The sequence below is a fragment of the Dromaius novaehollandiae genome, chromosome 1 (assembly GCF_036370855.1).
Source record: "Dromaius novaehollandiae isolate bDroNov1 chromosome 1, bDroNov1.hap1, whole genome shotgun sequence".
NCBI classification, from domain to species: domain Eukaryota; kingdom Metazoa; phylum Chordata; class Aves; order Casuariiformes; family Dromaiidae; genus Dromaius; species Dromaius novaehollandiae.
In genome coordinates, this window is record NC_088098.1 from 54,759,779 (window position 1) to 54,779,135 (window position 19,357).

Genomic DNA, 19,357 nt, shown 5'->3' on the forward strand with positions numbered 1-19,357 from the left:
CCAGACAGAATGAATTCTAATATTAAAGCTTGTATCCTCTTCTCAGGGCAAGTTCATCAGAATCAACTTTGATGTCAATGGCTACATTGTTGGAGCCAATATCGAGACCTGTATCCTTGCCATATAGCTATTTAAAAGAAAGAAATTACAGGGTGTCCAGTGTGACAATAATAGAACCTAGTAATCTCTTCACAACTGACTTTTGTGAAGTCGACAATGTGGTAGGAGGCATTTAAATTTATGCTAGTAGGATTCCTGCTGTAGTCTCCTGTTTCTTCATAGAGTATTTTGTAACCTTTGTGCTCATGATGGAAATCTCTTCTGAATGAATTAATGAGTTTTAGTCTTAGGAGGCTGGAATGGCAATGTAAACTCTGATAAGTTGAATAGCTTTGGGATTTCATGAGCCATTCTCTCTTCTGCCCGAGGAAGGTAGAGAAGGGTGGCTGCTACTTCATCATTTTTTATCATTTAAGCCTCTTTTATCACAGCCATCATTCAGAGGTTGGCAGAACTGAGACCAGAAGCTCAGTGGGTTGTTTACTCGTGATAATCGCTAAGTCACCTATTAATTGGTATGAGGAGAACACTAGGTAGTACTAGTTTTTCTCCTGCCATGGAATAGGATATATCCTGCTATGTTCCTTGACTCTGTAAAGATCTACTGGAGAAATCGCGTGCAATTCGTCAAGCCAAAGAGGAGAGAACATTTCACATCTTTTATTACCTGCTGTCTGGGGCAGGGGAGCATTTGAAGAGTAAGTATGATTTTGTTGTAGTTATGGGATTCCCTCATTGTAATGACAGAGCATCCCAAATGCTGTAGACCAGGACCTATTCCTGTTCCTTTGTAGCGTTTTGGCTTTGCCTCCTGCTTTTAGAGATAGTTAGCCTTCCTCTACTTCCTCCCCACACTTATATATCCCTCTGCCCACCCCCTGTGCTTCTCAGGTCATGAAAACTTGCTTCATTGGTTCCTTTCTGTATGTGTCTCCTTGCCAGCAGTGACTCTACACCATTCCTTACCTAAATCATTGTCTCATGTTTAGTCTTGTCTTGCATGGTGTAAACCCTTCAGTGCAGGAATGATCCTACTATTATGAACTCAGCATTTAACTCAATGGAACAAAGCATTTGGCATCTAAGCAGCTCTAGAAGTCTAGGATCCTAGTGCACCTAGCTTTAAAATCTCAGCCTAAGAGATCTTTACTTAGTCAGAGCCTATGCTGTGTGAGAGCTGTAAGCCGACCTGGAGGAAGGACAGGAGAGGCCTTTCCTTATAGTTGTTACTATTTCAAGAGCTTAATATATTAACCTTCACCTGAGTTGAAACAAGCAACATCTGAAACTAAAGGCAATTTACTTTCAAGTTAATCTCTGCTTCTTACAGAGAGAGATGGGTCATAATAATGATGGACACTCCTTTGGTAGAGTTTTCCGGAGGAGGTAATAGAAAGAAATAAAGCAGAAACACTCTTACTTTTATTAGAGAAAAAAAAAAATTTAAATGTTCTGCTGCCAGTAAAGCTGGTCTTGATACCAAATTCATCCAGCAAGTTACATCTCTATTTGCTGTGAACAATAAAAAGAACTAAGGGCCAGCTTTTCAAAAATAATTAAGCATATATCCTGAATTCTGAAAAGTATCTCTAGGATCTTAAGTGTGCCTGAATCTGGTCTTCAGCCCTTGGCTGGAAAGGAGAGGGTGTAACACAAGTGGTCTTGTCTCTGTTTTTTTCTATCGTACAGGAGAAAAAGACCCAGTCAGTCTTGGCAGGATGTGTTTGGGAGTGATTTGTAGTGGTATTACTGTCCAATGTTAAAGTGAGCTTCAGGTACCTATAGCTGACCTTCCAAGGGGTGCTGATTCACTTTGATTGACCCGGCAACATATGCTGTTCAAAAGTTTGCTCTAAGTGGTAGCTTGTTGTCCATAACAAAGGTCTTAACTTTGCTTTTTCAATTCTTTCCTAAGCTGATCTGCTGCTGGAACCTTACAACAAATATCGCTTCCTTTCCAATGGGCATGTTACAATCCCGGGTCAGCAAGACAAAGACATGTTTCTGGAGACCATGGAAGCAATGAAGATCATGGGCATCCCAGATGAGGAGCAAATGGGTATGAATCCTCTGAAGAGCTTGACAATGCAAGGAATGGAAAGAGGGAACAAACCATATCTAAAGAAAATTGAGCTCTAGACCTATTGGGGAGTGTGTGTGTGTGTGGGGAAAGGGGGGTGTTCCCCCCACCCCCACATAGTGAACAGTGTGCAAGTAGCAAATTTAGTGTCTTTGGAGCAATCAGTCTCAGGATTTACCAGCATAGTTTCAGCTACTGCAGTTAGCCTTAGAAGTTAAACAGCCAATGAGGACATGCTTCTGTTAGCTAATTTTGTTCCCAATCTAAGGGCTCTTTATCTAGCTGATCAATTACACGTCCAAGATGGAAGAATTCCCTCATTTTGTACAAGACCTATATGCTTTCCCTCTTCCCCTGGACTTTTAAGTATCTAGTCCAGCAGTGGTTGGATTAGCACTTTGAGAATTGTCTCATCATAGTGTCATTCTTTCCAGCTTAACATTGAACTGCTGATCAGAAATTAATATTGTCTGATTCTGGGAGCACAGTACCGTGACAGCCAAGCTGGCACTGCTGGCAGCCAGCACAAAGTGCAGTGATACTTATTCACCAGAACTCTGTGCTGTGTAATCTGCCTCGCTGCTTTGGAACCAGCCTTCCACAGAATCTCGGTTTCTAAATGTATATGGTCTTCTGAAACCAGGATTGACTTTCCCTACACTGGAGCAAGCATCTGTGGTGGTTTAAGAGGTCACTGGTTCCTCTGCTGGAGGCTGCAGCTCTTGTGATCGTAGATGATATGTGTCTGTGCTTTAGCTATTGCTCTTCACAGTCCAGCCTACTATAAATCCATCCTACCATTATCTACAGTTCAGTACGCTGGCTGGTAAACTTATTGTGATCCTGAATCATCTGAAACTGAAACTACTATATGGAGGTGAAGACATGTATGCCCAAGCCTAATTAAAGAACTGGCAACCTAATTTATTGTCAAGATGTCCTGCTATGCTCAGTTCTTTGAGCTGTGTTTTTATGTATGGTCTAGGGCATGTCTTTGCTGTCAAATAAATGAGCTGTTGATTCCAACCACTTCAGCAAAGATAGCTGGAATATTTTGCACTTGCTGTTCAAGGTGGGAAGTGCATTAAAATTTCCTTTAGGCTTACAAGAATAATACCTATAGTAGATGGCTGGACAATAGGCTTATTTAGTTTCAGTACAGAGTCTGAACACTGTCTTCATTTATATGGGACAACATCAAAATAATCTGTCTGTCTGAGTGCCGGGACTTCAGAGTCAGCTGTCAAAGGGTTGGATTTCATAACGTGCCACTACGAACATGTATGTTTCTTTTCTGTCAGTCATGAAGTAGCATCTATGGAGCCTTTGTTCACTCTGCTGGATATTGTTTTAAAAAAACAATAGAAAGTAGAGGATGAAAGAAGGTCTTTAGCATGAGGTTCTCTTTGCAAGTGAGTGGCTCTTTACCCTACTCAAGGCAACTAGAAGCTATTATGCAGTGAGCCTTGGCATGTGTGTGTGTGAAGGAGAGAGAGAGAAATTAAGTTTATGTTATAGTATTGAAAACTTTATTCCTGTCTTAGCATCTGATGCTGCCTTTGTCATGTGCACCATTTGAAGTGTTTGAATACATCATTAGCAGTGGGCAGGTTGTTTCACTCTGTCATTAGCAGTAGTTATACTATAGGCACTTTGGCTCACAGTCTGCTGCCCTTCATAAACTGTAATGACTACAGACCTTGGTCAGGGAACTGAAAGTGATATGGGATTAAAGGAACAAAATATTCCTACTCTTAATTGCTTTGTGCTCTTAATAATTAGCTCTTCCCTGTGTTCAAAAGTAGTCCTTAAGAAAATAGTGAATTTTGGCCTTCGAACAGAAAAAACATTATTATCAAAAAATGTGAATGTTACAGGTTGGAGCGTGGCCCTGGGTCCTGTCTCCTGCTTTCCTGCAATGATGGTGAGAATGACTTAAATTCCCAGGCTGCATAGTCTTGCATGGCAGGAGGCACTGGCAAAGTCTTGTATCCTGAATAGGAGTCTCACAGAGGAGTTACTTATTATCCGTAGTGTTTTTTTCCTAAATTCTAGAACAGTCTTTGGGATGTTGAGAAGGGCCTGAATTTCAGGACAGTCCCCACCCATCCAGTCTTGTCATCATCCTATTCTAATTTGATGTCTGTAGTCAATAAGCATAAAGTGTCAACACATGCTATTCTTACCATGCCAGACAGGGTTTGAGCTTTTGGTGATGTCTGATACTGAGCTTCTACTGTTTTAAAAGGTTTGCTGAGGGTCATCTCGGGTGTTCTTCAGCTTGGCAATATCGTCTTCAAGAAGGAGCGCAATACAGATCAAGCCTCTATGCCAGACAATACAGGTAACCAACCTCTTCCCCACCCCACTCCACCTCAAAGAAAACCACACAAAAATCTTAAGGGGAAAAAAAGCCTACAAGAAGTTCTTGCAGGCAGAAGAATGTGTTGCAGTACATAGGCAATGTCGGAGTTGTGTGTGTGTGTGTGTGTGTGTATGTATAAAAAGTAAGTGTGTGTGTGTGTACTTTTTTTTTTTAATAAGGTAAATTATTTATTGGAAGATCTGAAGTGCTCCTTTGTATATGCTTCAGCGAGTATATGCATTGTTTTGCCAAGTGTGTGTTTGCAGCCACCCACGGGCAGGAATGTGGCACTGCTCTTGTGACAGAACTAGGCAGGGAAAGCACAGTCATGACCAAATTAAAAGGGCTACTCTATTGGAATATGTAATGTGTGTGTTTTAGCCAGGGTAAGAATGATGGCTCCTACAAACATGTATTATCAGACTTGCTTAAAGAATTAAAAGAAATACTCTTCACTAACTTTGTAGTTAGAGTCGTAACAGTAAGGTGGATAGATTTATGGTGGGTCTAAAGCATGCATATATATTTTATTGCACTGCCCATTGTTACATGTGTAAATAGTATCACATTTCATATGATAGAAGACTATATTTTGGAAGACTTATCTCTTAGAGCTTCATTATTGATGTATTGCAGAAATATGGTAAGAGGCTACTAATTTCTGTGCAAGTATGATTATATTTTTAGCTTTATTGTTATCTTGGAAATTATGCTTTAAGTGATGTCATAGATGGGAGAACAGGCTGATTTTAGATCTTTAATCTGAAATAGAGTTGCCTCAAAGGCTAATCAGCAGATGAAGACAGAACAGTTAGCTTGATTAAGAAGTCAGTTATTTATAGGTATCTTTAAATTGATGGCAGACTACTGTTAACTTTTTGAAGCTTCCATGTTATGTCTTCATGTTACGAGAGTATTGCATCAAACTTACCACTGTGGCTACTGAAGAAGCTCAACAACCTGTAGTATGGATTGTAGGGTTTTTTTAGGTTTTTTGCTTTTGAAGATATCTTGCTTCATCTTATTAACCTGAACTTCACTTAATGTTTTTTAGAAGCTGTTGCAGGACTCTCTTAGGAATACAGTTACAGGAATTTCTCTTGCTTTCTGTGAGGAAAAACAAAGGAACACTGATCTTGTTGTATCCTCTTTTCCTTTTTAGCTGCTCAGAAAGTGTCTCATCTTTTGGGTATCAACGTGACGGATTTCACTAGAGGTATCCTGACTCCTCGCATCAAGGTTGGACGAGATTATGTCCAGAAAGCTCAGACCAAAGAACAGGTACGCATTCTGTAAAAGTGAATGAGTACTTAGCTTTGTGGCAGCAAAATTAAGACTTGACAGATGTGTTAAAGGTTTCTGTAGCATTTAATAGCCATTTTATGGTTGCTGTTTATGGCAACCACACCTGAATAATGTACAGTGGAAATTACTTCTAGTATTTGTTTGCTTGATCTGCATAGAGATAGAAATCACCCTTTCCCTGCAGCACCACTTCTCATCTGAAGAAAACAAGAATGTGACTCATTTAATTTTGGTGACTACCTATCTCAAGGGAGAAGGTTTCTTTAGTGCTGTATGCAAGGATGACATTTCCAAGTTGCTGTAATACAGGAAACACCATTTTTGAGTAGGTCAGCTGCTGGGGTAAAAGAATTTGCCACTCGGCCTTGAAACTGATCATATGTTTGTTAATATTCTTGAACTCAGCAGTGCTGAATGTGCTTTAAATAAAACTTGACCCAGGAGCTAGCTGCCTTCTGAGTGGAGCAAAGCCCCCATGTTTACTGTCTGTCTGGGACCACTTTCTGTGCTGCTGCTTCATGAACTCACCCTTATTCTCTGTGTTCATTAGCATGCCCCCATAACATGGAAGGGAGTGGAAAGAGCACCAGATGAAATCTAGAAATAGTCACAGACTGCATTTCCATTTTGATGTTTGTCTTCTTACCGTATAGTATTTTTGCATCAATCATGGGTAGTGTCATTGAGGAAAATAAGTCAGGCTTCACAAATCCTAAATTACAAAAAAAAATTAATGCTTTTCTTTGAACCCCTTAAAAATGCTATGAAGCTGTAGTCTTTGGAGGGACTGGACATCATTTTTATTTCTTGAATACCACACATTGGTTTCTCAAACAAGCAGGATCCTGAAATTTGGCACTGACATGCTAATTTAATAGGACAAATTCTTTGCTCCTGTTTATGGAGTATCACTGTGCTATCTGTTTTTCATTGTGAATAATCTCTGAAATGAGCACTGTTCAGCGAGTCAGGTGGAGTAGAAAGGAGGCTACAGTTGTACTGTTGGTGCCAAAACAGTGTGCTCTGGACTATAATGCATCTCCTGATTTTTTTTTTTTTTTTTTTCTTTTTTTTTCTTGTCATTTTTTTTCTATATAGGCTGACTTTGCCATTGAGGCTCTCGCTAAAGCCACTTACGAACGTATGTTCCGATGGCTGGTTATGCGTATCAACAAGGCATTGGATAAGACCAAGCGACAGGGTGCATCATTCATTGGAATCCTTGACATTGCTGGCTTTGAGATTTTTGAGGTAAGGAGATGTCTGGTTCTTGTTGTCTGCACAGTTTACCGTGAAGCAAGAACCACAGAAGAAAATCACTTAAAATCTGAAAAGAGTAGAATAATTTTGCAGAAGATGTGTATTTCACTTTTGTATTTGAGATCTCTGTTGATTTGAACTGACAGATAAGTTATTTAATAATATGTCAAAGTGCTTCATTCTCTAGTATTTTATGGATTCTGGAAATATTTTTTTCTCGTTGCTATATGTTCTGGTGCTTACAACTTTTTTGGCATGTGCATCACAAATATTTTAACTTTAGTTCTGTTTTCTTGATTCATTACCCTACAAAGTCTAAATGTTTGCTAGCCTATGAAAAAAGTCTTCAAATACCCCGTGGAGTTATAGGTCACCATTGGACGTAATATTTCATGTTTGATTAGTCTGCCTCAAAACATTTGAGGTATGATCCACCAAAACCTATTAGCATTGTAGAAAGTGCTTCTAACCCTTTTTTTTGTCTTCCTGCTAATGGATTTTGAAAAATACAAAGACAGGGTAGACCAAATCAGATTCAAAAAAAATATTCTGGCCTATGTATGCTCCTTTCTGCCAACAGCTTGAAGAGAGGGGATCAAGGAGTGTGGTTTCACAAACAGCTAAACTGATTTAACAGCTCCTTGATTCAAAAAAGATCTTGCTCCTTTTCCTCTCTGCCATTCCTGGCCACACCACTGTAAGCCCCTTGTGCTGTTCAACTCACCAGTCCTGCAGAATTTCTTTTTCTTTGGGTGGCTTATAATTTAGTCAGTCTGTAGAGGGGAGTCTGGGCATAAAAACTGATGCAGGATAACTGTGGAAGTTGAAGAGCTTAGGGAAAGGTAGGGAAAGATGGGAAAGAAGGGGAGTGGGAGCTCCCCCTATATGCAGCAGCGAACTGTTAGACCAGATCATTGCCTCCCGAAACTACAGTTTGGGAATGTGGCTTCCCATTATACTCGGTCTGGAGTAACCAGAGGCTGCCCTGAGAAAAGAACTATCCTGTCATCCCCATTCCTTCCAGCCATTTAACTCCTATCACCTGAGCTGTGCAGCCAAAAGGCGAATTGGATCAATTCATTCATGAAATTGAAAACGATTCCACAGAAAAGTTGCTTTGTTTCTCTCTGATCAGGTTGTTGATCTAACTCTACCTTTGGTTCCATGGTTGCTGCATCTCATGAGAAGGAAGGGACTGGAAATACGTGGTTAGGAATGACAAAGACTTGGAGGAAGTAAAAACAGGACCATTCTCTGCAGCAGCTGCATTATATTTAGTGTAGTCTAGCATGAAGATGCATGCTTGGTTATTAGTCTTGTCCCTGGAGTTTGAAGAGATCTGGAGGTTTTGAAGAAGCCACTTCCCTGACTTTCCTTCCCCCATGCGTTTATACATGAGGATTAAAAAGGGGCTTATCAGCCCTCATGCTTAAAAGTCTGTCCTCAGGCTCCCATTGCCAGTGAAGAGGACTTGCCAGCTCAGAGTTTGTGAGAAAACCAGAGGCTTTTCTGATCCCAGGTTAAGTAGCTGTAGTAATTCTTCTGGTGTTTACGACTAAGCATTCTTTTGCAAAGACTGAGGAACAGTATGTATGAACTCCCATAGGGACTGTAGCAGTGATGTAGTTACATGTGATGGGAAATGCAGTTCATAAGCAAACAGGGTTATTTACAAAGTGCTGTTCACCTCAGGGATTACACAGAACACTCACTTAGAATTTCTCAGCTACAGATATGATCTTTAGTGCTAACGGAATAGTAGGTATGTCTTCAAAAGCAACTGTTCAAATACTCTCTACCATTTTCTTCATTAGCTCAACTCCTTTGAGCAGTTGTGTATTAATTACACAAATGAAAAGTTGCAGCAGCTCTTTAACCACACCATGTTCATTCTGGAGCAAGAGGAGTACCAGAGAGAGGGCATAGAGTGGAATTTCATTGACTTTGGCCTGGATCTGCAGCCCTGCATTGATCTCATAGAGAAGCCGGTAAGAAGCCTTGTTCTGCTACCCTCAGGTAGCAAGAAATGGCTGCATTAATTTTGCCATCAAACATATAATGTAGATTGGAAACTAGCTTTCTAACTTTCGTAATCCTCTACTGACAGTGGTTTGCTTAGAAGCAGAAATAAACAGTTTCTTCCTTGTCCGAAAGTATACATCACCAATAAATCTGTTAGTATTCCTCCTGTAGGAAGTATTGCATGAATATAGATCACCTAGTTAGCCATTTGGTCGTCTTCCAAATTTGTCTAGGTTTGTTTAGATATGCGTGGTGCTAGATGCGTAACTGTGGCTTAACATAAGCAGTGAAAACTACCTTAGTCGCCTGCAAGTGCAATGAGAAGCCATAAACCTCTGATGCTTTCATTTAGCACTAAGGAAGCTTGGAAGTCCATATGTTTCATAGTAGCTGTTCCAATAGTAACGACTAGTGTGTGAAATTTTCTGCTATGGTCTCTGTATTTACACACAGAGTTCCTTTTAATAAAAAGTTTTTTTTCACTCTAAGACACCCCAGAAAAATATATGCTGTCATGAAAGAGACCTTCCTTGCAGAAGAATGTTCAGAATTATGTTTATGTTCAGAATCCAGATGTGGACTTTGGAGGGTTATTTGCAATTTCTATTAGTACAGAAGTAGCTAAACTGATGTGATAGTGGTCAGGTTTGCATATTCTTTTTTTCTAGTCATCTAAAGCTGTTAATCATGAGGGTAGTCATGTATTTAATGCTGTTTTGATGTTTGCCCTCTTTAAGGCTGGGCCCCCTGGTATACTGGCCCTGCTGGATGAAGAGTGCTGGTTCCCAAAAGCGACAGACAAAAGCTTTGTGGAAAAGGTTGTACAAGAACAAGGCACCCACCCCAAATTCCAGAAGCCGAAACAGCTGAAAGACAAAGCTGATTTCTGTATCATACATTATGCTGGCAAGGTAAAGGATTAGTAGGTAAAATGTGAACATTCAGAACATCTGCTACATTTGCCGATGCATAACTACTGTTTCTTAAAAAATGTTTAATTCCCAATATGACTACGTATGGGAGACCATGGGAAACCAGTGGGAAACTTTACAGAATTTTTTCCACCACTGTGGACCTCTACACAGCCTAGGGAACTTGCCTGCAAGGTACTGGTTATACATATAGTTGAAGACATGTCAACTTGAGATCAGTTTAAATTTGTTCTCTGTGACTTGGTGAAAATTGGAGATACTTTTCAGAAATCTTGCATCAAGACCTCATCACCAAAAGTGACAGTGCAGTGGTTTTTTGTGTCACTCTGGATGGTGCATACTGATATTGCATATCCATTCCTTTTATTGACAGAACAGGCTGTGCAACTGTTTGTTAGGATTTGGAATTTGTAGCTTTACTTGCTTAGATGTCTTTGAAAAGCAAATCTAGGAATGATTTGATAATCTGTTTTGCTTCATTTTTATCCTTGCAGGATCTTGTTATACCCTGTGCTGCAGAAAATCCTCCCTAGTTTCTTGACACATTTATTTTCTCTAGGTGGATTATAAAGCAGATGAATGGCTGATGAAGAATATGGATCCACTGAATGACAACATTGCTACTCTTCTCCACCAGTCGTCGGATAAGTTTGTGTCTGAGCTGTGGAAAGACGGTACGTTATTAATCCTTTTTCTTCTTTCTCTTTTACCTGGAAGAATTTATTTGATCATCAAAAGCCTGTAAAAAGTGCTACGTTATTCCTTGTAGACTACACCACCAAGATGAGCCTTGTCTGGAACTTTCTTTGCTTAGGCCATGATGTTGTATTTGAAGTTTACTGTAACTGAAGAGAAAGGTTCACATGCATCAACTTATGTTTAGCTTGCTACTCATATAGCAGTTCTTTCTCCAAACCAAGAGCACCAGCCTAAAATGTGAATGCAGCATTATGTCCCAGCAGCTGGTTTAGCTGCAGCACTCAAACACAAGATGTGAGGTTGAACCTAGGCTTTTAGTCCTGCGACTAGCGTGTTCTTGCTGCAGTGTCATTTGGTATTTTACTCTTTCTTCTCTGGGTTTATCTGCTTTTGAGTCTTACTGTTGCTGTCACTTTCTGTCTTGGGTTTTCTTTGACGTCTCTGTCTGTTGCAGAGATGCAGAACGTTCAGAGAGCCTATTTCTATCAACACTTTCCTATTCTTCATCTAGAACCAGGTGACTGAGAAACCCAGCTGTCATGTCATGTGTGTAATGCATCCTAGAACCATGCAAGACATGCTTCCGTTAACTTCTCTTTGTCCCTTTGCTATACCTGCTTGTCTTTCTTGTTCCTTACCTTTGCTTTGTGCTAGTAGTTCCTCATGGACTTAAATAAAAGCCAAACTCTCACCTTGCAAGTGAATACATGAAAAATATGGATAAATTCAGGTGCTAATGATGCTCTTGCAAGACTTGCATAGGAACAGCTGAAAGCAAATACTGTCAACCATTTGAACATAGAACAAGCAAGGCTGTATTTCATTGCAAGCTTTGGAAGGAAAATTCCTGAGACTACATTTGAACTGAAGTTGAGTTGAATATTGATTCCAGTGATGAGATTTGACTTCAGCTGCTGATCGCTTAAAAGAAAGTTAGTCTGGCAAAGTAACTTGTATGGCATGACAAATAGTTATCGGCAGCTTATGCCTAACAAGGCCTTTGGTATGTGAGGCTGGCAAAATCCTTTTGTACTTGACATGTCAACTGGACTACAGCTGATCAGTTCTCATGTATTGTTCTTAGCTGAATCTTCTGTTGCAAGCAACTGTCTTTTTTGCTATCTTGATGTAGACTGCAGGGCTCAAGATTTTAAGAGGATTGTTCCAGCTAGAATCTGGGACGCTCTTCTGTGGATTTCCCTGTGATGTCATCTAGTAACATAACCTTCTTTTCTTTCTGATAAGACAACCTTGACCCTATTCTAATAGCTGCTCTGGAAGCACACAGTTGTAAAGTAATATTAGGTATAAATGAAAATGTCTATCTCATATTGTTCCTTATTTTGTAGGGGCTTCTCTTGATGGATTTTTTTTCAATCAGAAGCCAGTTACATGTTTTCTGAAGTGAAGATAGGGAGCCTGAGAGTCCGCATCAGCCAACCACTAAAGATTAAAGAGAACTAGTAGCTTGGAGCCCTTAATAAAAAATGTGCTCAGGAGTGTGGGAATTTATAGGGATATGGCTTTTTTTGGTTGTGTGGCTGAGTTTGTTTTTTTGTCTCAGTGTTGTATAGCAATGAGGAAAAAGAATACTTCAGTTTCTTCTTGCCCTTGCTACTCTCAGATCTAGTTGGCTTTTATTGGGGAGAAAAAATGTGTATGTGGAGTCCACCAATCAAGATGATAGCTTCATAAGTGCTTAGATGTCACTGTGGCATAGTGGAGAAAACTGTTGGGGCAGAGAGTTCTGACTTTATCCCAGTGGCAGTGTTAATGCAACTGTCTAGTCTCAAAGTCATAGAATACTTGTACTCCAAAAATAATTCAAACAGTGGTATCTTGAAGTTTTGTCTGTCATGACTTCATACCATGTTTGCTCAGTTTACAAGTAGATATGGCCAGTCATGGCAGTTCTTCCTGTATGTAACACAAGAATCAAGCTGGGCTTTTTCTCTAACTGTGGCCCCATTTGGATTAGAGTTAACTAATAGCTGACTCTGCTGGGCTAGCAGCTAAACTCTTGGTTTTTCGTTTTTTTCGTTGTAACCTAAGCAAGTAGAAACATCTGAAACTTGTTGTGACACTTCTAGATTGCTCTTCTGGAGCTGCCCTCCAGAGTGTCAGTAGAGTATGTTTGGGAGTAAGTTTGACTCTATAATTCAAACTTCTTGTGGTGGGCTGTTGCTTTTTTTTTTTTTTTCTTTTTTTCCTCCTTCCTGCTCCTATCCCTGCACAAATACTGTACAGGAGTCAACATCTGTGTAGAGATGAAGCAAAAAGGATCCTGCAGCTCCTTTCATTTATCCTGTTCTACCCAGATGTTCTTTGTATGTTCCAATGCTTCCTTTGGTTGTGGCAGAATTTTAATGTTCTTTCTTGTGCTCTCTCTAGTTGATCGTATTGTTGGGCTGGATCAGGTGGCTGGCATGTCAGATACAGCATTGCCAGGGGCCTTTAAAACCAGGAAGGGTATGTTCCGAACAGTGGGACAGCTTTACAAGGAACAGCTGGCTAAACTGATGGCTACCTTGAGAAACACCAACCCCAACTTCGTCCGTTGCATCATCCCCAACCATGAGAAAAAGGTAAAGGCAGTTGTAACATTTCAGCATATGCAGTCTTAAATGGCCTTCCTGGAGAATATGACTGGGTTTATATCCCTTGTCAGGTTTTGCAAGGGATCTTATAGAGGGCCTCTTTTCTCAGTATCTGTTTTTAAGGTCACCCTAAATAACTGCGTACTTGCTGGAATTTTGGAGACTGATCTTTGTAGTTCTTCTTAAGATGGTGTAAGAACCTTCACTTCCTTCTCACTGAAAAGAATGGGACCTTGCTGCTTTTAAAAAAAAACAAAAAAAAAAGGGTAGGGGTATGGGGATAAACTTTTCATGTAAAAGTTATATGCTACTTAAAATCTGCTTTTCTTCGCTAGGCTGGCAAACTGGACCCCCACTTGGTCCTTGATCAACTTCGCTGTAATGGGGTGCTGGAGGGAATCCGTATCTGTCGTCAAGGCTTCCCCAACAGAGTTGTCTTCCAGGAATTCAGACAAAGGTATAGATAGCCTTAGAAAAGAATCTGAAGCAGTCTTTGACCTGGCAAAATTCAGACATAGGTGCGGAAACTGAAATATTTTATTGAAACTTAATTGTCACCGTTTTGAAAGGCAGCGACATACAACATTGATCTCTTGCTACTCCCTGGCCCAAAGCCTCTAAGAGCATCTGTGACTTCTTCTCTAGTAAACATCTCATTAAGGTGAGGGGTAGAGGACGTCATCTAAGATTGCTGCTTCATACCCTGTTGTCTAGGGATGCAATTTTTTTTCCCCAACAATACCAGAAGCTGTCAAACTCAGCCATAGAAACTCATTACTCTATTGCCATAGAAATTCATTACTGAAATCTTCTGTTTCCAGAGATACCTGTCTAACTAGTCTAATGCTTTGTTCTCTTTAGATATGAAATCTTAACTCCAAATGCAATTCCCAAAGGATTTATGGATGGAAAGCAGGCTTGTGTGCTGATGGTAAGACATCCCATAAACTCTACTTGAATAAATTTTACAGAAGTGCTGGGGAAATCTAAGTCGTGCATTCCATAGGCGTTTTAAATATATCTCGTACTCACAGAGTGAAATTCTAAAGTCAAATATTTTGTCTGGGAGAAGGAGGTTCCAAAAGGAATTTTTCCTTTTCCTTTAAAGGAAGGGAAAACTGGCTGGGGTGCTTTTTCTGGCAAAGGTTAGGACTAGGAAAAATTAAGTAGGAAAAATCAACAGATGCCTTTCCCTTTAGGAAAGGAAAAGGACAGTTGAGACCAGATACATGTTTCTCACAGTACTCTTGTACTTCTGAGTACTTGATGTGACGCTGTATTAAACAATGCCTTCTGTCATATTTTCTGTCCTTCGCTGCCTCCATCCTATGCTGTGCTTGACTGAGCTCCAGCTCCTCTAATTGGGACGGGACTCTTTCGGGTGCTAAGGGGTATCTTACAGCCGTGAGAGACAGATACATTTTGTGATGCTTCACATGAAGCAGTCTTTGTATGAGATATATTCTCTATCTCTCATTTTAGATCAAAGCATTGGAGCTGGATTCCAACCTGTACCGAATTGGGCAGAGTAAAGTGTTTTTCAGAGCTGGAGTCCTTGCTCATCTTGAAGAAGAGAGAGACCTGAAGATCACAGATGTCATTATTGGCTTCCAAGCATGCTGCAGAGGCTACCTGGCCAGAAAGTAAGGACCATATTCTATTAAGTACAATATACACATGCATACTCCTCCCCTTCAGGTACAAGTTTCAGAAAAGATGACTAGCAGTGATTTTTATTTTTTATTTCTTTCCCTAAAGGCCATGATTCATTCTTTGTATGTAACAGCTGATACTTGTGTTAGGTTTTTCTGATCGCTGCAGTGCTTGGCTTTATGCATCTACAGAAAAACCGTGTACTGCTATCCCATGCACTACTTAGAGCAGTAAAGTCTATTCCTCTCTGTGGGAGCTCTGTACTATGGTCAAGGTTTTTGACTGGAGAGCTGCAGACTGCAAGTGTGAAAATGAAAAGGTCTTAGTACAATGCTGATTGGGAGATGTAGGATTTCTCTTAAACTACTAGGTAGAACTGCAAATGGTACATTCTACAAACAATAGTATTATCCATCAAATTGACTGGCAGGAAACATACCTCCCTGTTTCAGATCTTCTTGTGTGAAGTGATAAATAGTGATGCTTTCCAGATTAGAAGGCATTAGGGAAAAACATTAATAAAGAAGAAGGTGAATAAAGGAAGAGATAACCAGTCTTACCTGAGCGATAAAAGACTTAAAAGGCTAGAGGATGTTCACTGGAAACTTTGCTCTGATTTTTAGGAGGGGACCTTCTGAAAATAAAACTTAGAGGTATCAAAAAAGAGTTTGGAGAGAATTGTGTGCAAATGTGGCTTTCTTTGTTGTCTGACCTTCACTTATTTTGCAGAGCCTTTGCCAAGCGCCAGCAGCAATTGACAGCCATGAAAGTGCTTCAGAGGAACTGTGCTGCCTACTTGAAACTGAGGAACTGGCAATGGTGGAGGTTGTTCACCAAGGTATTGTTTTCCCTTTCCAATTTTGGCAAAGGGTCTATGGTTGCATTTTCAGCTTCTTATCCTGAAACAGAATAAAGAATGCTTCCTTTGGAACTGAGCTGGCTTGCAACTACACATTGATTCATTTAGGTGGAGAATATCATAAGCAGAAGTAATATTTTACAGCTGTGCTGTGTGCCTGTATAAACCAAGTGCAAGGCTTTGTTTAATGCTGCAGAAAAGCATCTTCTAGTACTTTAAGGCTAGAAGAAGATGGCTTGCTTTGGTGGCATGGCACTTTGAAAAGCCACTTACTGCTTGGCTAGTCAGTTTGGTAAGACAGATTGTTTACATGGGGAGAGGCTTATCTTTTCCTCTGGAGCTGTAAGAGCAAAAGGAAAGCACTAAGATCTGGTTTTGCTATTAGACTTGTACATGTTTTACCTTTATAAAGATAGTGAACACATGCAAATACAGTCTTTTAAATTTATGAGATTTCTTGCTTTTTAGTTTTTAGCAATGAGACTTTTCATCTAAATGAGAATAGATAATGGAGTTTAAACTGTTCTTCTCTTTTCTATGAAATTGCTTTTTTTTAATATATGGGAGCAGAGAGAGTGCTGATGTTTGGTTTTTGTTTACATTGACCTCCTGTGAACTGCCCCAATGTACAGCAACTTTTTTTACTCTCTTGCTGTTACTATTTAGTCTCTGCTCCTCGAGGCTCCTGGAATTTGCCCATCTATTTCCTGATGCATCCCAACTGGAAGGAAAGGATGGGCGGGCAGACAATGTTACTGGCAGAATAGACTATATTGAGCCCTCCATGATTCTGCTAGTGTTCGCAGCAAAACTTGTGGCAATTGGTCAGTCATTTAGATGTGACGCTGATCAAGTGTTGTTTTAGTGGATGCTCATCAAGTGCTAGGGTGTTTCTCCATGTTTTCCATTTTCTTACATTTCTCCTATTGCCTTGGTTTCCTTTACAGGTGAAACCTCTTTTGCAAGTAAGCAGGCAGGAAGAGGAGATGATGGCCAAAGAAGAAGAACTAATGAAGGTCAAGGAAAAGCAGCTAGCTGCAGAAAACAGACTGAGTGAGATGGAGACCTTCCAGGCCCAGGTAAGTTGGCCGATCTCATGCATAAAACTCGCTTTCTCTACCTAGTCAACTGTTTGAAGGCTCTTCCTTTCCATTAGTGGTCTGATGGACAAGTTACATTGTCAACAAGCAACTGAGCTAGTGTCTTATTCAGTTTCCTCTGCCCTTCTCTCCAACTCGGTTCCACTAGCAGGTCATTTTGTACAGTGAGCAGCTCTGGCTCAGCTATATCCATTATGTGAAGAGAAGTCTCCTTTGGCTGAGTATCACAGAGAGCTGCTGAATTCATCCTGGTCATTAATGGCACCCATTTGGCTTGAAATGCAGAAGGTGGGGGGAGGATTGTTATTCTTTAGGGCTGATATCTGTGTTACGTTTATGGGGGAAAATTAGATAATCTCCTTATTTCAAATGGGATGACCTTTAGAAATTTGTTGAGGCCAACGTAATATTATGTGGTTGTGGTGCATGATTTGTAAAGGGGAGCAGATACTTAAAAAAAAAATATATATATATATAGAGAGAGAGAGAGAGAGACAGACAGACAGACATTTAGCTTTTGGTTAGCAGCAGGAGGTGGCTGCCATGGTGAAGACTATAACTGCAGAACATAGGAGTAAGCTAACTGCAGTTACCACAGATCACTAAGTGCTTTGGTGAATTGGAGCTTATCTTACAGCAATTTCTGGGTTTGTGTCTGATGTAGCTAATGGCAGAGAAGATGCAGCTGCAGGAACAGTTGCAAGCAGAAACTGAACTGTGTGCTGAGGCTGAGGAGATAAGAGCTCGCCTTACAGCCAAAAAGCAAGAACTAGAGGAGATCTGTCATGATCTTGAGGCCAGGGTGGAGGAAGAAGAAGAACGGTGTCAGCATCTGCAGACTGAAAAGAAGAAAATGCAGCAGAACATTCAGGTAATGCTTTAGGAATGTCATCTCTTGTCAGTAAAGAGGATAGTAAGGGTTAGAGAGCAGTCCTTTTGTCTCAGCTGGGAGGGGAACGGGAGAGAATGAAAAAGTAGCATAGAAAATCTACCTGTGGAAATAGCAATAGAACACTGGTGAGCCAAAGGTGCTCAGATGGCCCTCTGGAATGGGCTGTTCCATTCTCAAACATGAAGATTATGGTTGCTTGTCAAATAATTGGACAAGGCCTTGCTTAAATGAGTTTTTTGGGGAATGGTAGCAGTCTTCTTTGCAAAATAGTATTGTTTATTCTTCTAGAAAACTTTTTTGTAAGAACTCAGTGCAGTGCATTGCCATGACACAAAAAGTCACTTCTGTAAAGTGATAATATTCCTTTGAAGAAAGGATAAAGATGCACTCCAAGTCCTAGTATTGGTATTGTGCTATTATACTACTCAGTGAGCAGCACTGACAAATGTCATGTTTTATGTGGGTGTTATGAAGGAACTAGAGGAGCAGCTTGAAGAAGAAGAAAGTGCAAGGCAGAAGCTGCAGCTAGAAAAAGTTACCACAGAGGCCAAACTGAAGAAATTGGAAGAAGATGTGATAGTTTTGGAAGATCAGAATCTCAAATTGGCCAAGGTAAGACTCTTGCAGCTCCCCATGCTGGCTGAGGATGCTCAGAATGCTCTCCTGGAGCTACTTACCAAAGGCTGGGCTTTCACATGTTATGGGGAACTTACGAATTAATTCAATTCTGGTCATGAGCAACTCTGACCTGAATTTAGTTGTGAAATTAACTACTAGCCTGTATCCTTTGCAAGTCAGTATTGTATGATGTTTATATAGCCTTGACTAAATAACAGTCCTTGAGCAAGCCTTTGTTGTTACATTGTTACACCAAACAGGATCCAGTTACTTCATGAACAGACTTTCCTTTCAGCTTGAAAGGACTATCAAATACAAATCTTTAAGTAACCAGTTATTTGAATACTGACTGGAACCTTGAAAAGATTTCTTTCCTTCTGAGTTTCCTTGTAGCAGAAGTAGACACTCATGATGTTTACATCTTCAAGCGCAGCCAGCTCTGAAAAATCTCTTATAATCCTAGCAACTGCTTTGACACTGGCTTCTCAATTCTTCAGGAAAAGAAATTCTTGGAAGACAGAATGTCTGAATTTACAACCAACCTAACAGAGGAAGAGGAGAAATCTAAGAGTTTAGCCAAACTCAAGAACAAGCATGAAGCCATGATCACAGACCTGGAAGGTAAAAAAAAAAAAAAAAAAAAAAAAAAAAAGTCCTGCAAGGGACTCATTTTCCTAGTGTTAGATGGCTTCCTCTTAACATTTGTTGAATATCAGTTTTATTTCTAGAGCTTTAGACTTGCTCTTGTTTCTAAGGGGTTAAAAACTAGTGCTGTAGTGTGTATGCTATTGATTGGTTTGATAGAGCTGTTCAGTGGCTGGCTGAAGGTTATGTGCCTTGTCAGCTGAGCCCTTGGTCTAAATAAAAATTCTATCCAAAGCAGCAGGCCAATGGAGAGGGGAGGCTGGTTCTCTT

At 40.2% G+C, this 19,357-nt stretch overlaps 1 protein-coding gene across 1 annotated transcript in view; it reads left to right on the top strand.

The window, feature by feature from the left end:
- MYH9 (myosin heavy chain 9) overlaps window positions 1–19,357 on the top strand; it is a 73,025-nt gene that overhangs the window by 40,920 nt on the left and 12,748 nt on the right. Inside the window, exons 7-24 of the mRNA XM_026117880.2 lie at window positions 47–110; window positions 660–758; window positions 1,976–2,119; window positions 4,389–4,484; window positions 5,668–5,786; window positions 6,909–7,061; window positions 8,885–9,058; window positions 9,830–10,003; window positions 10,584–10,698; window positions 13,115–13,308; window positions 13,656–13,777; window positions 14,182–14,251; window positions 14,803–14,963; window positions 15,703–15,811; window positions 16,780–16,911; window positions 17,597–17,803; window positions 18,299–18,436; window positions 18,940–19,063. Of these exons, the coding sequence (XP_025973665.1) occupies window positions 47–110; window positions 660–758; window positions 1,976–2,119; window positions 4,389–4,484; window positions 5,668–5,786; window positions 6,909–7,061; window positions 8,885–9,058; window positions 9,830–10,003; window positions 10,584–10,698; window positions 13,115–13,308; window positions 13,656–13,777; window positions 14,182–14,251; window positions 14,803–14,963; window positions 15,703–15,811; window positions 16,780–16,911; window positions 17,597–17,803; window positions 18,299–18,436; window positions 18,940–19,063 (2,395 nt within the window). The remainder of the gene's footprint in view (window positions 1–46; window positions 111–659; window positions 759–1,975; window positions 2,120–4,388; window positions 4,485–5,667; window positions 5,787–6,908; window positions 7,062–8,884; window positions 9,059–9,829; window positions 10,004–10,583; window positions 10,699–13,114; window positions 13,309–13,655; window positions 13,778–14,181; window positions 14,252–14,802; window positions 14,964–15,702; window positions 15,812–16,779; window positions 16,912–17,596; window positions 17,804–18,298; window positions 18,437–18,939; window positions 19,064–19,357) is intronic.